Genomic DNA, 21,239 nt, shown 5'->3' on the forward strand with positions numbered 1-21,239 from the left:
ATAAAATAAAATACGTCTTTTATATTTCATAGTTGTCCTTAGAATTTGAAGAAACCTTGTCAAAAGAAAAATATTCCCTACTGATGACTAAAAACTAAACCATGGGCGTTCTGCTCTCCAGGCGTGCTGTGATTAACTTTGTTCGACAAATAAGGCCGCGACGTCTGTTTTAAACAAAGTCCTGTTAAAATAACAATCCAGGATTACACGGCTGCTCAGGTGGGCCGTACACCTCATATGCAAGTCCACTAGGGCAAATCACACTTTAGTAAACATCATCACACTGTTTAATCTGGTTTGGCAAATTACCATGGGATGTGATTTTAGTGGAGTCAGAATTTCACTTGCATAATGAAGAGTTAGAAGAAACAAGAAATGATTAAATGAAATTTTGGGCAAATTTTGTGCTTCATCTTGATTTTATTTTGCAATCCATGGCCATTATTTTATAGTCAACATTGCTGAATTTGTATATTTCATGCTCCAATACACAGGCGAGACGAAGTGCAGAAGCGAGACGCCTGACTTCACAATTCTTCATTAAATAGGTTAGCGAGAGCTAGCTAGCTGGCCTGACAGATGACGTTGGTCCCAGCCAGCGAGGGCTCAGAGTAATGACGGGCAAAAAAAACTCTCCTGGGTTCTATCTTTGGCCATTATTAATGTATTGGAATTGAGGGTGCAAGTCAGAGACTTACCACTGATAAAATAAAACTATTGGAAGGAAAAATTGTAATTGTAAAAATGCTTTGAGATACATACAATATCAGGATATAAAATGACCGACAAGAAGTTCCTAGGCTGAATTTAACCGAATTTGTTTTATTGTCAACATCAGCTCTCCTGCATAAGCACACTTTTCCATTGGTGTTGCAGCTCTCGTATTCTTGTGAAACGGAACCTCTCATTCTAAAAAGTCCTCAATGAGCAAATAGGACCTCATCATTGGCCAGTTAGTGCTTCGCCCCCGTGTTAGGGAGAAAAGAAGGAATAGTCGGAGGCTGCCATATCAGGAGAAAAAGAAGGTTGATCAAGCAGTTCAAATCCACAGTCATGAACAGCAGCTATTGCAAGCACAGACTTGTGTGCAGGAACATTATACTTTGTCAGTCTCAACACAAATCATAATTTTCGATTGAGCCCTAGGCCATTTTGAAAAGGAAAAATTGTACCTCAAGGTTGAAAAGGTTAAGAACTCCTGTTCTACGGCACAATATGTTCAATTTTATATTTTTCCCTAAATCTATACTGTGTGAGGTCCGTCGTTGTATATCGACCAGAAGCTGATGCGTTGGTCTTTGGATCCAGCAGCAAGAAGTCTTTGTCTGGGGTCCTTGTGGTCGGAGAATGCAACGCTGAGCACCATGTCACTGTGATACTGCAATACGGCAAGCGGTCGAAGCTTCTTCCAGCCAAATATCCGTACGCGGTGGTCCCAGCCTGCTGATGCTAACAATTTGCCATCTCCTCTAATACTCAGCTGGGAAACACCAGGGTTGGTTAGAGTCACACAGTCTCGGAGCTAAGGAGAATAAAAGAAAGGGAAAAAATCTAATTGAAGGCTTTGCAGTCGAGAAACAATTTCAGCAAAATGAGAAATGAAATCTATGTATTAGTATTTTTAAAACATTTGGAATGGCCTTTATCCATCGTCTGAAAAGTGAATATTTAAGAACTGCTTTGCTCATGGCGGACAGGATGAGCTCCGTAATCTTTTTATTCTACAACATTAAATAAAAATGAACTATTTTCCAACTTCAGTAGTTAGGCAGGGTCCTTCACTAAAACGTTTTGGGTGGTAGTTCCATCAAGCTCTTGCCCCGTACTGTGGACCCTTTTTTTGCATGATGTTTTTTTTTTAGCAAAATATCTAACTGAATATTAAACATTTTTGGGGTTTTGTAGCTTGTTAAAGCAATTCCTTATTAACCTAAAGAGCAAGAAAACTGCAAAGTTGGGCAACAAGATCAAGGATGAAACACACAACATTAAATACATATAATTAAATATTAAAAAGAACAAGATGTTGATTTCACCATTTTTATTTATGATTTATTTATACTGGCCCAATAGGGAAAACTTTGGGAGGTCCCAAAAAGTCAAGTAGTGGCCCCGGCCGGCTACTGTTAGTGTAGAACCCTGTTTAAGTTTTGCCATGATATTGTTTCAGTACCAGTATCAAGGTCCTTAATTTTGGTATTGTGACACCACTACTCACAAAGAATGGTGGTCTTGTCATGCAAATAGGAAAAAGGGGATTAAGATTACATTCAATTCAAACATTTTAAAAAATGTATACAATATATGAGAATTCATATACTCAATAGGCAAAAAAATTAATGACTGCCTTTCTAACACAAACAATGACAGAGACACTGCCAGATGTCCAGATTTCTGCTGATCCTAGCCCGTAAACTCCTGAGCCTCAATCATCAAGCATAAAACATTACAGCATGAGGGCCGAGACCAAATCTCTCGGCGTCGCTCTATTTGGTTTGGAGTTAAGGGGGGGCTACAATGGAAGCACGACGGGGTTTGAGTTCCCCTTGTCACGAGGAAGCGAGAAGCCTTCTTGGTGAAATGCTTGTTTGCAGACGAGCTGTTGCTTTAAGCGCCTCTGATGAATTACACTTGCACTGAAAGGTCTGGTCAGCAAAAGAAGAGACCTGATTAATACGCATTTTGTAACGTCTGCCTGCTAAAGATTAGCCACAGCTCTTTTCCTCCACGAGCTACAGTGTTTCAAGAAGCCTCGCTAAGGGGTACCCCCTTTGACACCCTATAATAAATGAGCCCAATCTGAAGGACCATTTGGAGGTGGGCATTCCTTGGAGGAGGAACGTGCTCTTGCTGCTAGCTGGGGATCTCAGCTGGATCGCACCATGCAGTGCACACATCTGGATTTGGGGGGGCTGAAATCCAACTGGACAGCGTAAAATTGACTTCATGGCTTGTGTCTTAGGAGACTAATGGCCTTGCATAGAAAGATATGTTGCCGAATTTATCTGCTCCTGTTCCGGACTGGAACTATACACATGCTGCATGTGGAAGATATAAGCCAGGTACTCACTGCCCAAGTGGATAAAGGGGAATGCAAGTGAAAGAGAGCAGAGAGGAATGTCACTGCTCGGAAAAAAGCGAGCTTTGCCAACGTAGGATTTTTTTTATTATTATTTTTTTTGGGGGGCATATTAATCGAGCCATCATCACTGGTACCAACAGTGTCAGTCTGTGGCCGCGTAAACAAAAACAAACCAATGCACACTGATGCAGAGAAAACTTGGGGGTGACAGATTGCTTGGAGCTTTGTTATTACCTCAAGAAGTTGGTATGCCACGAACCCTCTCCATCTGGTTTGAATTAGAGGCCTGATAATGATGGGTTAAAGTGTCTGTTTGTGTTTGTTTTCAATCCCAAAATTTGCATCAGAAAAGGGCATTTGTTTTATTAAAGAGTCAATTGTAAGCTGTAATGGCCCGTGAGTCATTTTTAGCGTGAATGAAAGATATTGTAATTTACAATTGGGTACATTTTTTTTTTATATAATTATAATTATAATAAGTATTTCAACATCACCTCAAATGATCTCTCGTTACTATTTGACCAACTGAAGAGTAAAAAATAAACTTTTCTACATTTGCAATATTTCAGTGTTGTAAAGTAGATTCTCTTTAATTAGCATATAATTTACGAGATATAATTTGGAATTTGTTCTCTTAATGCCTCTCATAAAAAGATGCTCTTATCTTTTCATGAGCAGACCACAACAATTCCTATTTTCCAGACAGAAACACAAAATCGACCCACTTTTATGACTTACTATTATTACACCGATTTTATGCAGGTGTAATTATTTAAAACCAACCACCTCATGCCATAAATTTTTCATCAGCACAAGTGTATTCCAGTGTCATTGTTGATAGAAACTTTGTACTTCATCATTGTTATAAACACTCCCTCTCCTTGAGTGCATTTCTGGTTGCAGCTGAAATGTTGGCTTCCACGCTTGTCTTGGGGCTACCAGTTGTGCTCAGCGGACAGGCTCAGAGACATTCCTTAAGCCCTAACACATCCAACATAAACTCACACTTAATGATCTCTTTGTAGCATCTCATGGACATTAGAAACATTCAGAAGCGTCCAGTTGGCAACCATCGGTTGAACCTTGCTTCGCTTTTTTCCCCTCATATGTATTTGCTTCAGTTTTGCCGTTCAGGTTGATCCACCGACTCATCCCATCATCGCTCACTCACTCGAGCCAATCGACTGGAAGGCTTTTCACAGGCATTTCTGACACACCCTGGCTCTGAATCACACTCTCGAAGGAGGAGATTACAGCCTTTTGTCACCTTGCCTGTCAGAGCTTGGCTCTGGCTGACAAGAGATGGATGTGTCAAACAAGTGAGCAGTTCCATTCAGAAAAGGACAGAAAGCTTCTCAATAAGAAGACCTGTAATTTTTATGACAGCTTGCCTCCCCCCGATCTAATTTAACTTCAATTTTGCACAAGACACTAGACCGTGATTCCCATGTACAAAGTGCTACAATAGATTATCAGGTGTGCTGTGGGAAAGGATTGCGTTATTATTGGCTCTTTCTTCAATTCCTCCAAGTACGTGTTTAATAAAACAGGCCCAGGTTTATAAGTCAGCAAATTTGTAAGAAAAATTAGATCATATTTTAGTGACATTTTTCTTTATCTATTAATGTGCTGTGCAATTTTCTAGAGTGAAACATTTGGTCACTAAAATTTGGAAAGCACTTTAAGGGATTTTACGTGACAATGAGGGCTTCCACTCGTAGAAAAGTGTCAAGTGTCTAAGAGAAGGGAGAAGAGAATTTCTACAGCTAATCTTCCTCTGTTGATTCCTGTTGTTTTGTCCAACCGGTAACCTTTTTCTCTTTCTCCCTCCTGGAGGAACCTATCAATCCTCTGTCAGTGCATTTCAGTAATACATGTCAATTCAACTTAACAGCTTGTCAATTCTGAAATCCACACCTGTATAGTGTAGTGCAACAAACGTAAGCTCACAGGAAAGCTGGGGGAGGAAAAAAAAAGATGAAGATGACGATGCGTCATTACTACAAGCATAGAGCGGCCAGGTCATCCAGCAGATAAAGGCGGTTGAGAGCCATGTGTATCACATTAAGCTCAATTCCTGAAGATATCCGTCTTTATCTGGCCTTGATAAGGTTACTTCAAAAAAACATCCAGCTTCACTAAATCACAACTGTGCTGTATTTTGTCTCATTAGGTTTTCCCTTCATTTCACAACTCGGAGCATCTATCTGCCCTGCCAGCCAACTCCACAATGTCGAAGCAGTAATTCACGGAGAGTGAGACACTGTGGCACTTACGGCCTCGTCAACCTTTATTGCAGCTTCCCACTGAGTCTACTGTTCCCTTTACTGCAGATGTGTTTTTTGTTTGGTTTAGGGGCCTCCGAGAGTTTGATATTTTTATTACCTCTCAGGGGTCGTCCGTCAGGACCTGAGGCCCGGGTGCGCCACCCGGCAGTTCCCTCGCTGCCCACCCTCCGACTACTGCCACACAAAAATACTTCTGTGGGAGGAACTGAGCATTGCTGTCTGGACTTCACACTGAGCTGCACTTAGAGGTAATTTAAAAGCCCCTGGTGGATGCTTTTGCTCGCTGTGTGCTTTTTTCCTGTCATCTTCATCCTGGATTAAATACTGAATCAATATTTTGTTGCTCAAGCAAAATAAACAAAATAATCATTCTTTCTCCTTAGGTCTAGCAAATGAAATCCACAATAGAATATTTGCAGACATATTTTAAGGGTGGAAATAAAAACAACAAGGCTTTGCAAATAGTTCTAATTCAAGCATTCATTTGTGAAAAGCCCTGGAAAGAAAAACACCCTTCACTCTATTGGAGTGTATTCGATCAGCTCCAGGTTCCTCACCGCCTCTGATTCATGGGAGCTGGCTCAAAAATGGGAGCATTCCCTTTTGCTCATGAAATGGAGAGAATATATGGTTTCTAATGAGGCGCTAGGTCTGTTACGTCAAAAGAATTATGAGTTCAAGTGATCTTTTTGAATTTGCCGAGGTCTTGCATGAGTGAAAAGTGTGGGTGGTTATGTGAAAGTAAATGTACCGTAAGAATATAATTTCTTTGTTGTTTTTATTTTACTTACAGGGCCACTGGCCAAATTAACAAATAAGGCTCGATTGGTGGCATTTAATTAGTTTAGCTGGGAAGCTCACCTAAAAGTTGTAATATATGTTTGCTGTTTTGGAAAACACAACATCCAGCACTGCATTGCCCTCATCCAAAGGAGGCTAATTATCAAGGCATAGATATGCATGAACATTTGTCATATTTTTAAGTTTGTTACAAATAATATGAATGGAAAAAATCACAGTGAAACAAGTCTGTCTCTAAGATTACTTGAACTAATAAATTAGGTACTGTAGGCAAAAAGGAATTTCCTATTATCCCAAAGTGCTCTTTTTTTTATCCTGATATGTTTTTAGATTCGCCACGAATAATATTATCAATGTGAATTCTTGTGGGTGGTTGCAGTCCTGAATGACATCCATAGTGCCCTTCTGGGCTAGGCCCCAGGCCTCACACTAACTGCATAAGCAGCAACTGATTTATAGCTAAGGTTAGGGTTTTTTTTTCTATTTCACCAACCTAATATTATTTTAAAACCAATTAATGAAAAATATTAATGGATTCAGAATCATGACTGGAACTGGTTCGTGACAAGTTCTACAAACCGTAACAACTTCTATTGCAATAATCCCATAATGCCTTTTTGAGAACCAATCTCTACTGTGGGAACAATAACTATTAAAATAAAATAAAAATTACTTGCCTGCAGGTTGTTTTGCCCATCCAGCATCCATGAGGAAAGTTTATTCTCTGAAGAAGCAGATATGCCCCTCAGACTTTCTGGGTCGAAGGTCAGGCACATGACAGGCTCGAGGTGGACTTTGGTTTGGCTCAATATGGACCTCTGGGTTATGTCCCATAACAACAGTGATCCGTCCTCATACCCGGCCAGCAAGAGGGGTCCAGGACCTGATTGTGGCTAAAGGTGAGAGAGGATGATAACAGAGATAGAGAGAAAGTCAGTGAAGATTCAGCCTCAAAAGAACCTTCTTGCCAAAATGGCCTCGACCGCTATGCGATACTGGAAGCTGAGCAGAGCAGAGGTTATCTTTCTGGAAGCTCCTGCTGACACCCACAGAGTCACTGTGGGCTCCATTCATCAAGCTGCTGTTCTTTCTTAACATCATTCCATTACACCACTACTCGCTTTACTCCTCGTCTATATCACTGTGACAAAGACCTCGGTATTAAGATGACTATAATAATTTTGTTTATTGGCCAAAGATTTGGAATTAGTTCATTTTTTATTACCAATACCCCTATGTAATCAGTAAATGCTAAAAATGTCATTTGAAAATACTGCAGCAGTGTCTCCCATGTTGCTCCTCTATGTACATTAATTTATATTCATGCAGTCCATCAAACTGAACTCTTTATTTAAAATTGGTGTGGCCTAAACAGGATAGTTGCAAATAATTCTCAAGACATCAACACTACCAAATGAGAAGAGAGGCAAATGAGACATAATGAAGTGATGTCCCAATGAAGTTGGTAGTCAGCCATAACCTTGCAGTACCTCCTGGGGTTACGGTTGGGTTAACCCCAACCCTCCTTTTAATAGTGTGTGTAGGATCAGACAAGCAAAGTTGCCATTTCACAACGCTTGTAAATTACTTCAGTGAAAGAGAATGTACAGGTGAGCTGATAAAAAGATGAGCTTTATTTCGCTCTTAGGGGAGTAAGGGGAATTATTGGTGATGGAGAAGGCGGAAGGTGTGACATTTCATTATAAATCAGTTTTCTTGAAAAAACACAAAAAACAGTTCACAGAGAACAAGTATTTTTACATTAGTACATATTAAACATGTGACTAGTTCACAGCGCAAACGTGTGCCTTTATATTATTACCAACAAGGGGAGAATCAAATTTGTTCCATATGTGCCAGAAGAGAAGATATTTTCATCCATCTTCAAGTCCTCCTCTCACTTAACACAATATATTTCTCTTGTTCAACCTTTAAACAAATTATAGACAGAGTCATGTATTCCCTCCAAACACATCATCCAGGATGAACACGAAAGGATTACAAAAACAAATAAAAACAAGTGAAAATCGGTGGCCCCTGCTTGCCACCAAGGTCTGGGCTAAGCGTTCCAGGCTTGGGGCCCACCAGTTCACTTAAATGTAGGACCTCCTTGATTGACGATGTTATGGGTCAAAGGTCAGGGAACCCTGGGTAGACACCTAATTCATTATATCCTACAAGGCTTTTCTCCACGCGGGCTCTCTGCCGGAATGGGGCTGAGTTTATGGGAGAAGATTCATCACTGCACAATAGTTGGAAAGATGGATGGATGGTGACTAGGCGGAGTAACACTGGACCTCTCCAACATGGCATTTATAGAATGTGTCATTGTTTTTGAGTGACAAATACGTACATGATTTTGAGATCACCAAATGCCAGTCAGTTTTGCTCCTTAAAATTATTTTTAAAGAAAGTAGCAGTACAGTAAAAACTTGGGGGCTACCAATGGATTACAGCGAAATAAAAAAAACGGGAGGATTTTTTTGACTACATTTGTAAATTAATTTGAATAAAGTGATTATTGTCTTTGGCTCTAGAAAGGAACATTGCCTTACATTTGATCCAAAGGTATCCTTCCTTGGACTCCCACATCAAACCAATGCCAAGAACATTGTTTTTCTTTCCATAAAATTGCGTAAGGTAAAAAATAAATCCTTGCCACTTGCACATGCTAAAAAAATTGTCCACATTTTTGTGACCTCCAGGAGGGATTGATATTAATGAAAAACTCCATTAACATGCGGATCGAGCTAATCCCTAAAGACTTGTCCAAAGCACTTGGATACGACTAGAACTGGGAAAATAGTATATCATAACATATTTTCAGTGATGGCTTCACTGAATTAGATGGTTGTAAAATCAAAGAGCTCATTAGATGGTCAAGCAGCGATAGCTGTGTCCAAATTCAGCGATAACTTTGGAGGACCCAGTCTGCGAATCTGGACACAAGCAGTCTTCAAAGAGCCTTTGGTGCCTTTTCAACACACAGAGGTCTTCCAGGTTTTCGTGAGAGCTAACTTGGGCTTGTTCTAAGTAATTCCTTAGGCTTCGGTGTTAACTCTCTGAATGTTCTGAAATCCTCCTTTGGTTGATTTTGCATTGAGCAGGATAATATTGACCCGAAAAGTTGTGCTCTGATGGATGTCAGTGTAACTGTAGCTCAACTTTGTGTAGACGACGTCATGTTGTTGTCTGATACAATCTAGGTGAGGGCGAATGAAGGAACGTGTGATTATAGACAAATAGTGCTTGTTGATCAAGTAATTGTCTGATAATTCATTGGGTGAATTATTTCCATCTCTCGAGTTGACATAACCATTAATGGTGATAAATAATTGAGTGTTAAAGTCAACCATTTTGCACAAGATCACTATTAATAAAATGTATCGATATTTCCTAACTATGAATGCATCCTGGTCTCAATTGTCCACAAAGTGTAAATGAATATTAGACATGACATTTACACTTCATTCAGGTAACACCCCTATATCGTTGTGTCTTGCTGCTGCTGGTTCTGTCAGGAATCCTAAACATGTTTGCAGCATGTTTGCTATTGTGGCCAGTCAAAGCCCAGCATGGCACTGTTCCAACATGAGGAACTAATCTGTTTCCTTGGATTTTCGTCCACTATGTTGTCATGGCTACAAGGCATCAAGGTGATGAGCTGAGAGTGATGGATATCTGTATAGGAACATTTCCTTTTCCTCGCCAGCCTCTGTTCACAACAAAAGCTTTGCAGATCATACATCACTCCTGTTCCCCAGGTCGAGCCCTACAGCACAAGAGAAGTCAAACGCACATGTGGAGGCACTTTCTTCCCACACTTTTCAAAGCTCTCGCTTTCACGGCAAATCAGAGATACAAAGTACGTTCGCTCAACTTCAAGACGAGGACGGAAAAGGACACTGAAGTCAGATCACTGTGCTATTGTGATATGACCTTAAAAACGCTAAACCTGCCATTGCAAGTGCAAATATAAAAGTAGGTCGATTCAAATTATTATAGTACATTGAGTTATACGCACCTGACTTTAGCTCATTAGCTGACAGTGTCATTGTCTTCCTTGTAGTGCAAGTAAATTGCATCTCATAACTAAGAGGGGTAATTTTTTTACTGAATGTTACTTTTATATCTTTTCATGCAATTAATCTCTGTTGAGAGGGCCTTGCACGTTTTGTGCATCCAAACCTTCACTGTTGACAAACTGCATTTGAGCAACAGTTTTGGATACAACTTGAGAAGTGCCCATGTGGCTTGACATGTATATAGTATGCATAAAATACACTGTTATGTTCATTAAGAAGAGAACTGATTCACATACTGCATGTGTGTGTGTGTATTTGTGAAGACAGAGAAAGAGCGACAGACGGAGAGATGATCATGATTGAAATCAGCTTTCCACTGTGTAAGGCAGTGCTTCTCAAATAGTGGGGCGCGCCCCCCTTGGGGGGCGCCGTGCTATACCTGGGGGGGCGCGTGTGACCCTGGGGAACAGGCTTTTTTTTTTGCAGTACTAGAATAAAGTGTAATTGCGCATCTTCCCAGCAGGGGGCAGTGGCGGTCTCATTGTTACTTCTGTGACGTTTGCGACAGTGCAACATTTTACGACTTACAAGACAAGTTAGGATAGTCACGGTGGGGAGGGGGGGCGCGAATAGTTTTCTTCTTGCTAAGGGGGGGCGTAACAGAAAATAATTGAGAAGCACTGGTGTAAGGTAACAGATGAGCCCTTTCAGATGAGCCATACAGTGCTGCCTTCCATTGACTTTGTGTGAGGCAGCAGTAGAGAAGAAATATATCACTTCTTTACAAAGCAACAGCCTGAAATAATTTAGAATCACTGGGGGCTTTCAGCTTTGAAGTTAGATGGCGGCATGTCCTCGATGACAAGATTATTAACTTAGTATGATATAATCGATCATTATGCTTGCTAGAATTCCGCATTGAACATGCAACTAATGGCCCATAAACAAATCATAAGCAAGGAGTAAAATGACATAAACCAATGTAAACAAATGTGTCTTTGCTGAATAAAATATATAATAATTAAATTGAGTATACATTTTATGTGTTTATTCAAACATTATTTTCAAAACAACCCCCCACGAAGCTCAAAACTAAGCACAACAATTATTACCCATGAAAATAATTACAGGGACACGTTAATTTACAAAACAGAATGCGAACCTTGTGCCGGGATCAGATTGAATGTACAGCTGCAGGCTGATATATGACTGAGAACCTCCAGCCATTCCAAACACTCTAATTACAGTGTTGGGACTTTGCAAGTTGAGAAGAAATGCTTGGAAAAATGGTCCAGGACGAGCTGTCGAGCTGCAAATTATGTGCCGCGGCTTGCGTGTGCATTTTTGTTGACTTTCCTCTTCGTGCCCCTTTGTTATGGGCTGCTAACCAATCGGAGTGATGCATAAAGTACGCATACAAAAAGCTATAGCAAAGAAAAGGAAAATAGTAGAATTTTCTCTACCTCATAAAGGTTGACAGGGCGAACCGCTTGCATCCAAAATACACTTAATTAGATAGACATGCAAAGGTATCTCGGCATAAACGTGTTCGAAATTGAACAACAATCACAATTCGGTATGTAAATCAAAAGATAACTGCTCGTAATTTGCAAAATGACAAAATCAAAAACTGTCACCTGATTGCAGTAAATTCTCGTTCGGAAAATAATATGAAATAAAAATATATTTAGTATACACCAACAGAAGCTAATTTCTTTAGCATTTAATGGTGAGCTGAAGTTTTACGTGATGACATCTTGGGGCTTACCTGCCACAGCTTGATACACATCACCATCCCCAATTTCGAATCTGGTATCAGACTGCACACCAGAGTCTTACTGGGTAGCTCGACAATCTTGAGCTGCAAAAAACAGAAAGTTCAAAAATCACAATAAATGAGTGGGGGGAAAAAAAAGCTCAACAATAGCCATGTGCTTTCAGCATGCTTTGAGTTGATGGTGAAACGATAAGGCATACGTATACTGTAACTTGTTCTCGACTTGTGTGACAAGTGTTAATTTGCAGATTTTTGTGTAAAGTCTAAAAGCAGTGGGGCTCACAGTTTTCTCCGTTTCGTAAAAAACACAGCAGCTGAGAATGGAATTTCAGATATGGATGAAAAAAACGTCAACCTGCTTTTTCCTCAATAGTTGGAGACAACAATTTCCCACTCTTCAGTGAGTCAGAAACCTCATACGTAGCCACTGTGCATGTTTTCATAATTCAGAATCTTGTAATTCTTAATTTGACTGAATTGAAAAAATCTGTCACTGCAGCTTCAGGACCTCCACAGAGCCAATTGGTTCTGCAACAAGCAGTGGAGCAGCATCCGTCATCACAGAGCAGCCACCACACTGTCTATAATAAATCCAGCTGCAGCTGACATATGACATGCCTCGAATGGTCTTTTCCTGCACATACTGGTGATGATTCCAAATTGCTCAAGTGAGGCTTGCGGCGATGCAGGCGTACCCAGAATGCTACAAAACCTCCCCTCGACTTTATCCGTGTTGATGATTTGCGTATTCGTTCTCATTAGGCTTCACAATTAGAAGCCCTTTAGGCGACCAATCTGTTTTTCTGTCCAACATGTTTACATACACACCTAATAAAGTGGTCCTTAAAGGACATGTCATTGCCCCAGGATATCTGCTGTTCATGTGCTTCATCACCTGGACCATAAATAAAAATCTTCCGTGCTATTACGTGTAATTCATTTCAAAACGAGCAGGCAAGAATTCAAAATGATTACATGAGTAACGACTAACACGTTATTTTGTTGTCTTGGTTTCACCTATACGAACCTAAACTATATTTTATCTGCGTCTGTGTATTCACACTCATTGCATCTAATCATGGGTTTCATATTTGAGCATGATAAGCATCTGTCTGCACCAGTTATGCCTGTGTAATTGAGTGGAGAGACAAAATGGCAAAATCAACAGTGGCCTCCTTCTTGGCCTGGGATGTTGCATGTGTGTGTGTGTGTTTCTGTGCGTGTCTATTGGGACAATGGTATTATTGAGGCGCTGGGAAGTCAAAGGCGCCCTGGTGCCTGGTCCACAAGATGGGGGTTAGCTGAGGCACATTTGGCTGGATCAGGTGACTATTCTGTCCCTTTCAAGTGTGGCTCCTTCACAGCAAAGCAAGTAACATGAATCTGAAGGCAATAAAAGATGCCTGAATAGCAGGCTGCCCTGTACCCACTTTGACACTGGCCCGGCACCAGACATTACAGGCCAGTGGGTGTTGAGCATGACACATGACCAAACAAATGACCGGTCTCAATGATTTTATCCACCACTCAATCTCATTAGGCTAGTGAATCCCAATTCTCACAAGCCTATTAACAACAAATCCTCCAAAGCAGGTGCTCCCATTGATACGTATATCAATGCTCCAGAAAAGCTACATCAGCATTTAGGGATCTAACCACATACGTAAAACTCAGGAAAGCAGCAATGGGGAATTAGACAATGACACTACCGAGGTGTATACTTTTTTAGATTGCTTTCACAGAAAAAATAAAGTTTAATACTACCGCCACCAAAAACAAATGCTCGAAGGCAACAGATCATTTTGATCCCGACAACTGAAGAGGTTAGGGCAGTTCCACCATCCACTGGAGGGTAGGAATCAATCAACCTGTAAAGGTTGGCGATCACGGGGCTCAATACCATGAGGTCTCACCTCCTCAGTTTGCTGTCCTGCAAAGGCAAGCAGGCAGGTCTTCATCCCTGTCTCCAGCAAGGAGCACTGACAGAATCCAACACTTCCTGTACTCAGAGAGTCCATCAGCTCACTGCGACCTTGACTCAGATTCCAAAGACAGACCCTCGTGTCTCGTCCCTGACTTATCCGTTAAGAGAAAAGAGAGACGGTTTCATCAATTAATGGAAGGGAACCAGGACCACAGAATGAACAACAGCATACTGACCTAATAAGTGTATCTGCTGAGTGAAATGTATTGACCCAGAGAACTGAACTCCCAGAATGACCTTCTATGATTCTCTCTGCCCTCCTATTGTTCAAATTCCACATATGGATGGCACCCTTCGCTGATCTGCAAAAATGAAGGAAAAAAAAAGTTATCTTGCACACAAACCAAAGTTTGTGTTATCTATATGTAATAATCACTGACCTAGTGTTTCCAAACTGCCTAAATAAGCAACACACTACAATACTTGATGCCATGAAAACCTAACAAAGTCAAGCTTTGTGCTTAAGTTCAAGAACTAAAATTAGAGCTGTCAAAATGAATCAATTAATCAACAAGTAATCAATTATCAAAGTCATCTACGACTATTGTATTAATCGAGTAATCTTTAAGAGGCATTCGTTAAATTATAATCCTCTAAATCTTTGAATGCCTCACAGCGGTAATTAATCAATCATCTTTGTACTCATTTATGAAAACCGCTCGATTATTTTTTGTATTTATTCAAAACAAGACATTTTCTTTGTCTACGGAAAACAATAACCGCACTAGTAACTGAATCGGTTTAAAAAAACGTTTGGACAGTACAACTTAAATCTTTGTTGTGTAGTATTGTTTATTTAGTTCTTTTTATAACTAAACAATACCAAATAAACAACTGTAAATGGGGAAAAATGCTACACTGCACAGACTATTCTATTAATAGATGGAATAATCAACAATTGATTAAAAGAATAAAAGGTAAAACGTTTAACCAAAAAGACACAAAAGAAAAGTAAGGAAAAGACAGCCAAAATTATAAAAAACAATTCTAGCCAATCCTGGTTTTCTGGATTGAAAAGCAACATTCTACTGGATATATCACAAAAGCTGTCAAATGCAACATCAGCATAAATAGTACTTTTTTGCAGGGGATGAAATTAGTTGAATGTGTTACCCAGAGAAGAGGAGAGGACTGTCCCCTCCATGGCAGCTGAAGTGGATGGTGTTGAAGGCTCCACTGGCACCCCTCAAAGTGTAGATTGGGGATGGAGCTGGCTGAGACATCGCCACTGTTCACAAGGTCAACAACCAAGCCATATTCTGAAGTTTACTGAAACAGAAAAATCCCAAGACAAAATTTCAAGTAATATTATTGTTCTATTATCGTGAAGCTGCATTACTGGAGTAATACATTTATTTCCTTTAACTTTGTTTGTTTTCCATTGATACTTTCGTTTTTATCAAACTTCATTTTGCACTTCTGCGGTTCGGCAAATGCTTATCAAGTGACGGCAACCTATCAAGCCGGTAAAACTGACATCCAAACATAGGTGTGCCAAATATGCATACAGCGATCGGTTATGTTAGTCCACTTCTCAGCAGTTGAAAATAACTGAAGCAATCTTGATGCAAACAGGTAAAGAAGACACTGCTACAACAATGTAACAAATATTTGTCACACCAGACAGTTTCATGTACCGTCTGTATTTTCCCTGTTTGTAGTGGCTACAAAGCCTGCAGCTATTTGCTGCAGAGGCTCTCGTTCTTGTCGACTTCCTCCTTCCAGTCTAACGCCTCTTTTACTCAATATGTTATAAATCACAATTTGTGACAGCTTAATTACAGTAAACAGATTCTGGCTTCTCACTCCTTGAGGCATATGTAGGAGGTGAGACTTTTATGTGACCTGTCAACTAGGCATCTGAGGAAACCCATCCGACCGACCACAGGTAATCTGCCAGAAAACTAAACACTGCTGTGGGATTATGTGGGCACCTTTCAATAATTAGTTAAGAGTGCTGATAATCAATTCACTGTAAATGCATGTAGACCAAAATATTGTATTAAAATGTAATACATAAATCTCCGATATTGACACTGTCACTGTCTCATGTTGTTTCATCTCCAAATACTTCCGTTTTTCAGTTAATAGGGTTGATAAATGGATCCACATTAAATTTCTTTTATCATTGCAAAAGAAACCTCCAAAGTTTTATCTTGGTCTGCTGAATGCTCTTCCTGAATAGACTTAAGCTATTATCTTACAATAAAGTGCAATTACATTGCAGTGCAGTTCATGCACTTCGCAATATCACGTTCATTTTCCATTCCACTTCCAGGGCTGCTCCAATACAATAAATACTGTACATATCATAGATAACATCGAGATCTAGTAATCGAGGCAACTTCTGTTAGAATTGTGAATGGCGGAATGTCTGGCTGGGGGTTTTGGGACATCTGCAGTCAACAGTAACCTACAAGTCATTCTGAGGATTAATTTGAGAGTAAAAAGGCAACAGCACAACTATCACAATGTGCTACACATAGAACCAATGATAGTTAAAAGCATGAAAAGCACAACAAAGATGTACAGAACTAGAGACAACTTTTATTAAAACATTGTGTGTAGCTTGAAATATTTGTACAATGCTTGAGGTTCTGCTGTATATAAAAGTCACACCTGAGTATCAGTTGGTGGATCACCCAAATTATAAGGGGGAAAAAAGTGGGACTTATGGTCATAATTAGAAATGACAAGGATGTCTGTATTTTAATAGAGGGAAGATAATGTATAGTAGAACCAATAAAGTTTTGAACCTCACATTTTTTTTATCAACCGGTCAACAACTGTACAAACTTGTTTTCCTGTGGTACGAAGAAAATGTCAAAACCCAATAACAGGGATTTTGTGAGGGTCTTTATCTTAAGCTGCAAGACTTCTGTGACTGTGAGTATGTGACAGGAGGAGGCTCACCGTGATAACAGGTGGATTAGGCGTTACTCATTGTCTTCCTTGCAGAAGGGCCGTGTGTATCTGTGACTCATGAACTGAGCAGCTTGTTTTCACTGTCTAAAGACATTTGGTGGGTGGGTTGATTGGGTGCGGGGTTTCAACTTTCCACTGCTCCCTTTCACATAAACACAACAGCGATGGAGGTGTCACTGTGCAGGGACCGTGAGCTGCCAAACCAAACTATGTTCGCAAGATGAGTACAATGGCCACTTTCCCCTGCCATGACTTCCCGGTGGACTGCGTCTTGTGTTTAACCAGGCGTCAGCATTTCCATTTGCTGAGCATTGCTGAACAATGACCCTGTTTTGGTGCCAGCTCCAGTCACCCACAAACCTAAATACAAACTGCTCTAGTGGGGAGCTATTCAAAGGGAAACAAAAAGGCCGCAGGATGTCACTCGGATCTATTTGGAAAACCACAGATTAGAAATGCCAGAAACCACCTTTGTTAAACAAAGTAACTGTACAGTCATATCTGTGAGCAGAAGCTGAGTAATAACTTGTTTTCATATCCATCATTTTACAGCCCCATCGTAATCTCTCAATATAATATGGTTTGTCTGCTTCTCTCATTAAAAATGCCCACATAATAACATGTCAGAAAGGGGCAGAAGGTAGTAGAGGAGGGTTGAAGCTTCTGCTGCCTGTAACAGATAAGACAGCTCTGGGTAATCTGAGTCTAAGTCTGTGGATAAAGGCAGTTTGTCTCTTCTTGGGCTGTCTGTCCACACCTTCAGTGTAATTAGGCCTAATTATGAGAAAAGGGTCCGCTTCCCCTTCATGTTATTAAATAAGAGCCTGCCTCATCTGCCAAGAATCTCTCACTGCCAGCAAGGAGCTGGCGACCTTCAGATCAAACATTGCCACTATCTGTGCGCCTGCCCCACGCTTTCTTCTCCTCACCACATGAGGAGGTAGCGTTATGATGCAAGGCACTCAACTTTGGGGGTTTTGGCGGTAGATGTGATGGGGGAGTCCTGTCCACATTCCTCGTTTGACTCTGGTGCTGGTATCGCCAGAATCAGCAGCTCCCCACCTGAGCTGCTGCCTTGTCAAAATCTGCCATTCATAAAAAGATTGCGGGCAGGAGTGGTATGCTGACCACAAGAGCTTAATAGAGAAGCTTCATTATGGCCCTGTTTGACAGGCATCATTATGAAAGCATCGGATTCCTAGATCCTCTCCCCTGATTTCAGTTCAATCAAACAGGTCTGAACAAAACTGATGAACAAATGAACGTGGATTGCACATAAATTGAATCAAAAAGTTATTCATTGTAAACAGGCCTTCTAATGGAAAGACAACATTTGAAGGACTCAACTACATCTTCGGAAGACATATGGCTTAGCCACAACAAAATCTTCTTGAGGATGAGAACTAAGTGGGTGAACACTACTATTCAGCATCAGAAAACTGCATTGGCACAAGTGCTAATCCCTTCTTTTTTTTTTTTACGCATGTCAATGTTTGGACTGTCCTGACCTGGACTATTGGATTGGTTGTTGGACAACGTTTGTGCCCTGACCTCCCACCATAGATAGTTCTCAGGAGGAAACCAACTTGCAGAAAGGAGAGGCAAGTCCATTATTAAAGTCCAGTTAGACAAACAACATGGGAAGTGGTTAGGAAGCCACACACCCATTATTGTGTCTTGGTGGGGAGATCTGGACTGGATAAACAGCCTCGCGTCAGATAGATGCTGAAGTCAGACACAAGTGCACCAACACCCACTGTCAGTCACAGATCCACTGAACGGGAAGAGGTGGCATTGTTTGCGTGAATAGCGTGAATGCTAAGCAGGGGCCACAGGAGATAAGACCTCAATGCCTTGTGGGTGTCATTGAGGCAAGCATTGATGGAGCACTGTGTCATAGGGTCCTGATTTAGCAGCTCCTGTCTGTGGTCAACAGGTACCAGAGTGCTTATCTGTTTGCATTATCACCCATTTCCTCCATAAAGTCATTTACCTGGACACTATGGGGTAGGTGAACACAAGAGGGTCAATAGCTTGAGTGTCATACATCAACACTTGTTTCACTGCGATGGCCTGAAGATCAGCAGGCATGTGCCTGTAAAAAAAAAAAAAAAAAAATCATTGTTTTATACAGTGTGAACCAAAAAGTCAATTTTATTTTGGCTTGTTGCAGTTATTGCTTTAAATCAATTATTTGCCCATCACTGCTCACATGTAGACACTTGGCAGAAACAAGTTCTTCCTACTAAATGAGTCTCCCAATAACAGAGTTTTATTTTTAGCTTGCCACGAAATACATCTTTATAGAGCACACAATAGGAGAGACATGGCAGCGTCCTAGATGGTAAGTCATTATTATTAGAGGTGTCAAACTTAATAAATTAATCAACAACTAACCGATAATCAAATTAATTGCCTTGTAGTTTAATAAATGAGTAATAATTTAGAGCCCTTTTTTAACCAAAGATTGTACAAATTTGATTTCAGATGGTCGAAAGTAATAATTCTCTGACTTCTCTCATCCTTCATGAAAGCAGACTTTCTCTTTTGTATTTGATTAATAAATGAAAATAAGACATTTGCAAATATCTGCTTTTACTTTGGAAAATAATAAGGATATGTATTTCTTTGTTGCGTGATATTGCTTAACTGTTTAGTTGTTTTTAGTCATTTCACTAAATAATACCAAATAAACAAAAATAATTGGTTAATGAATTATTTGAGTGAAAATGATTTTAATGCACTTTAACACAAGCAAAATGATATCAGATTATTTGATTAATCAATGGAATAATCTATATAATAATCAATTCTAAAAATATTCAATAATGACTACCCTAAGAATTATTTTATCTTGGCTTCTCTATGGAGGTATAGAGGGGAACTAACTGAGAGGTCACAGTCAGGCGAGGCTCCAGACTAACTTTGTACACTGGTTGCATTTGTGCACAAAACTCTTTTTCTTTGCTGCACCAGCACAAATAGGGGCACGAAAATGTTTGACACACCTCAGACCACGTTACTGTATTTATGAGACGATACGAGATTTAACGATGGTGGAGGATCATACTAAGAAGCACACAACTAAGAAATGCAAATAAAATACAAACATAAGGCTTGCATTGGACTGTGTAAACTCATTTAAAACGTGGTTTGCTATGAAGAAAACGTGTATATTTTCATGCGATTTATTTTTAGTTTTTTTGGACTAATTACCACACTTCGTCGATTATCACATTACATTCCAGTGAGCCATAAACCTTTATTATTCGGTTTTGATAATGTCTTGTTTAAGAAACGATTTTACAAGAGAATCAGCAGCAGAAGCTAAGAGCAAAAACGCACAGAGAGCACAGCAAAGACTTTAGATTAAATAAATATAGCAAAGAAGCTTTAGCACTACCATTTCTGGACGACAATGTTGTTTTGACAGTGCAGACCTCCGATACAAAACATGCGCCGGTTTCCTAAGGACCCTTGTTTACATCCAGTGAGCTGTCCTTACAATGCCTGTACAAAAATCTCTCGCACGCCTCTTGCGCCTTTTCGCTCGTATGTGTGTGCGTGCAAGTGCAGAGAGAGAGAGAGAGAGAGAGAGAGAGAGAGAGAGAGAGAGAGAGAGAGAGAGAGAGAGAGAGAGAGAGAGAGAGAGAGAGAGAGAGAGAGAGAGAGAGAGAGAGAGGAGAGAGAGAGAGGAGAGAGAGAGAGAGAGAGAGAGAGAGAGAGAGAGAGAGAGAGAGAGGGAGAGAGAGAGAGAGAAAGACAGACAGAGAGAGACAGAGAGAGACAGAGAGAGAGACAGAGAGAGAGACAGAGAGAGAGACAGAGAGAGAGAGACAGAGAGAGAGAGACAGAGAGAGAGAGACAGAGAGAGAGAGACAGAGAGAGAGAGACAGAGAGAGGACAGAGAGAGAGAGAGAGAGAGAGAGAGAGAGACAGAGAGAGAGACAGAGAGAGAGAGAGCAGAGAGAGCGAGAGAGAGAGAGACAGAGAGAGAGAGACAGAGAGAGAGAGAGAGAGAGAGACAGAGAGAGAGAGAGAGAGAGAGAGAGAGAGAGAGAGAGAGAGAGAGAGAGAGAGAGAGAGCGAGAGAGAGAGAGAGAGAGAGATGGTTTATATTGTATTTATTTCCTTTTTTCCATTCTTATAAAATTATCTCTGCCTTCTTAGACCTTAGAGCTTGAAATGAGCTGAATGGTAACAATCGCACTCCACGAACAGGTGAGCCATTTTGCATTCTTTTCAGTCTAATTGAGAACGAGAGACTGAGAAAACACGCACAGGCCTAATCCACAAAGCACACAGACCTCTTTCACAAGAGTTCTGGGAGAGCCCTTTATTTGTCCATTCCAATCAC

The 21,239-nt window shown here is 40.4% G+C and overlaps 1 protein-coding gene across 2 annotated transcripts; it reads right to left on the bottom strand.

The window, feature by feature from the left end:
- Positions 1-802: 802 nt before the first annotated feature.
- On the bottom strand, positions 803-20,445 carry gnb1l (guanine nucleotide binding protein (G protein), beta polypeptide 1-like). 2 transcript variants are annotated; one of them, XM_061277688.1, is made up of 9 exons: positions 20,286-20,445; positions 18,876-18,977; positions 16,871-17,024; positions 15,071-15,226; positions 14,134-14,259; positions 13,887-14,049; positions 11,965-12,057; positions 6,849-7,064; positions 803-1,522 (listed from the first exon to the last, which is right to left on the bottom strand). In XM_061277688.1, the coding sequence occupies exons 4-9, from the start codon at positions 15,178-15,180 to the stop codon at positions 1,244-1,246; spliced, it is 987 nt and encodes a 328-aa protein (XP_061133672.1). In that variant the 5' UTR covers positions 15,181-15,226; positions 16,871-17,024; positions 18,876-18,977; positions 20,286-20,445; the 3' UTR covers positions 803-1,243. The 2 variants fall into 2 exon arrangements, with proteins under 2 accessions (XP_061133672.1, XP_061133671.1); XM_061277687.1 differs by lacking the exon at positions 16,871-17,024.
- Positions 20,446-21,239: the final 794 nt, after the last annotated feature.

This window comes from Syngnathus typhle, linkage group LG5 (genome assembly GCF_033458585.1).
Source record: "Syngnathus typhle isolate RoL2023-S1 ecotype Sweden linkage group LG5, RoL_Styp_1.0, whole genome shotgun sequence".
Lineage (NCBI taxonomy): Eukaryota > Metazoa > Chordata > Actinopteri > Syngnathiformes > Syngnathidae > Syngnathus > Syngnathus typhle.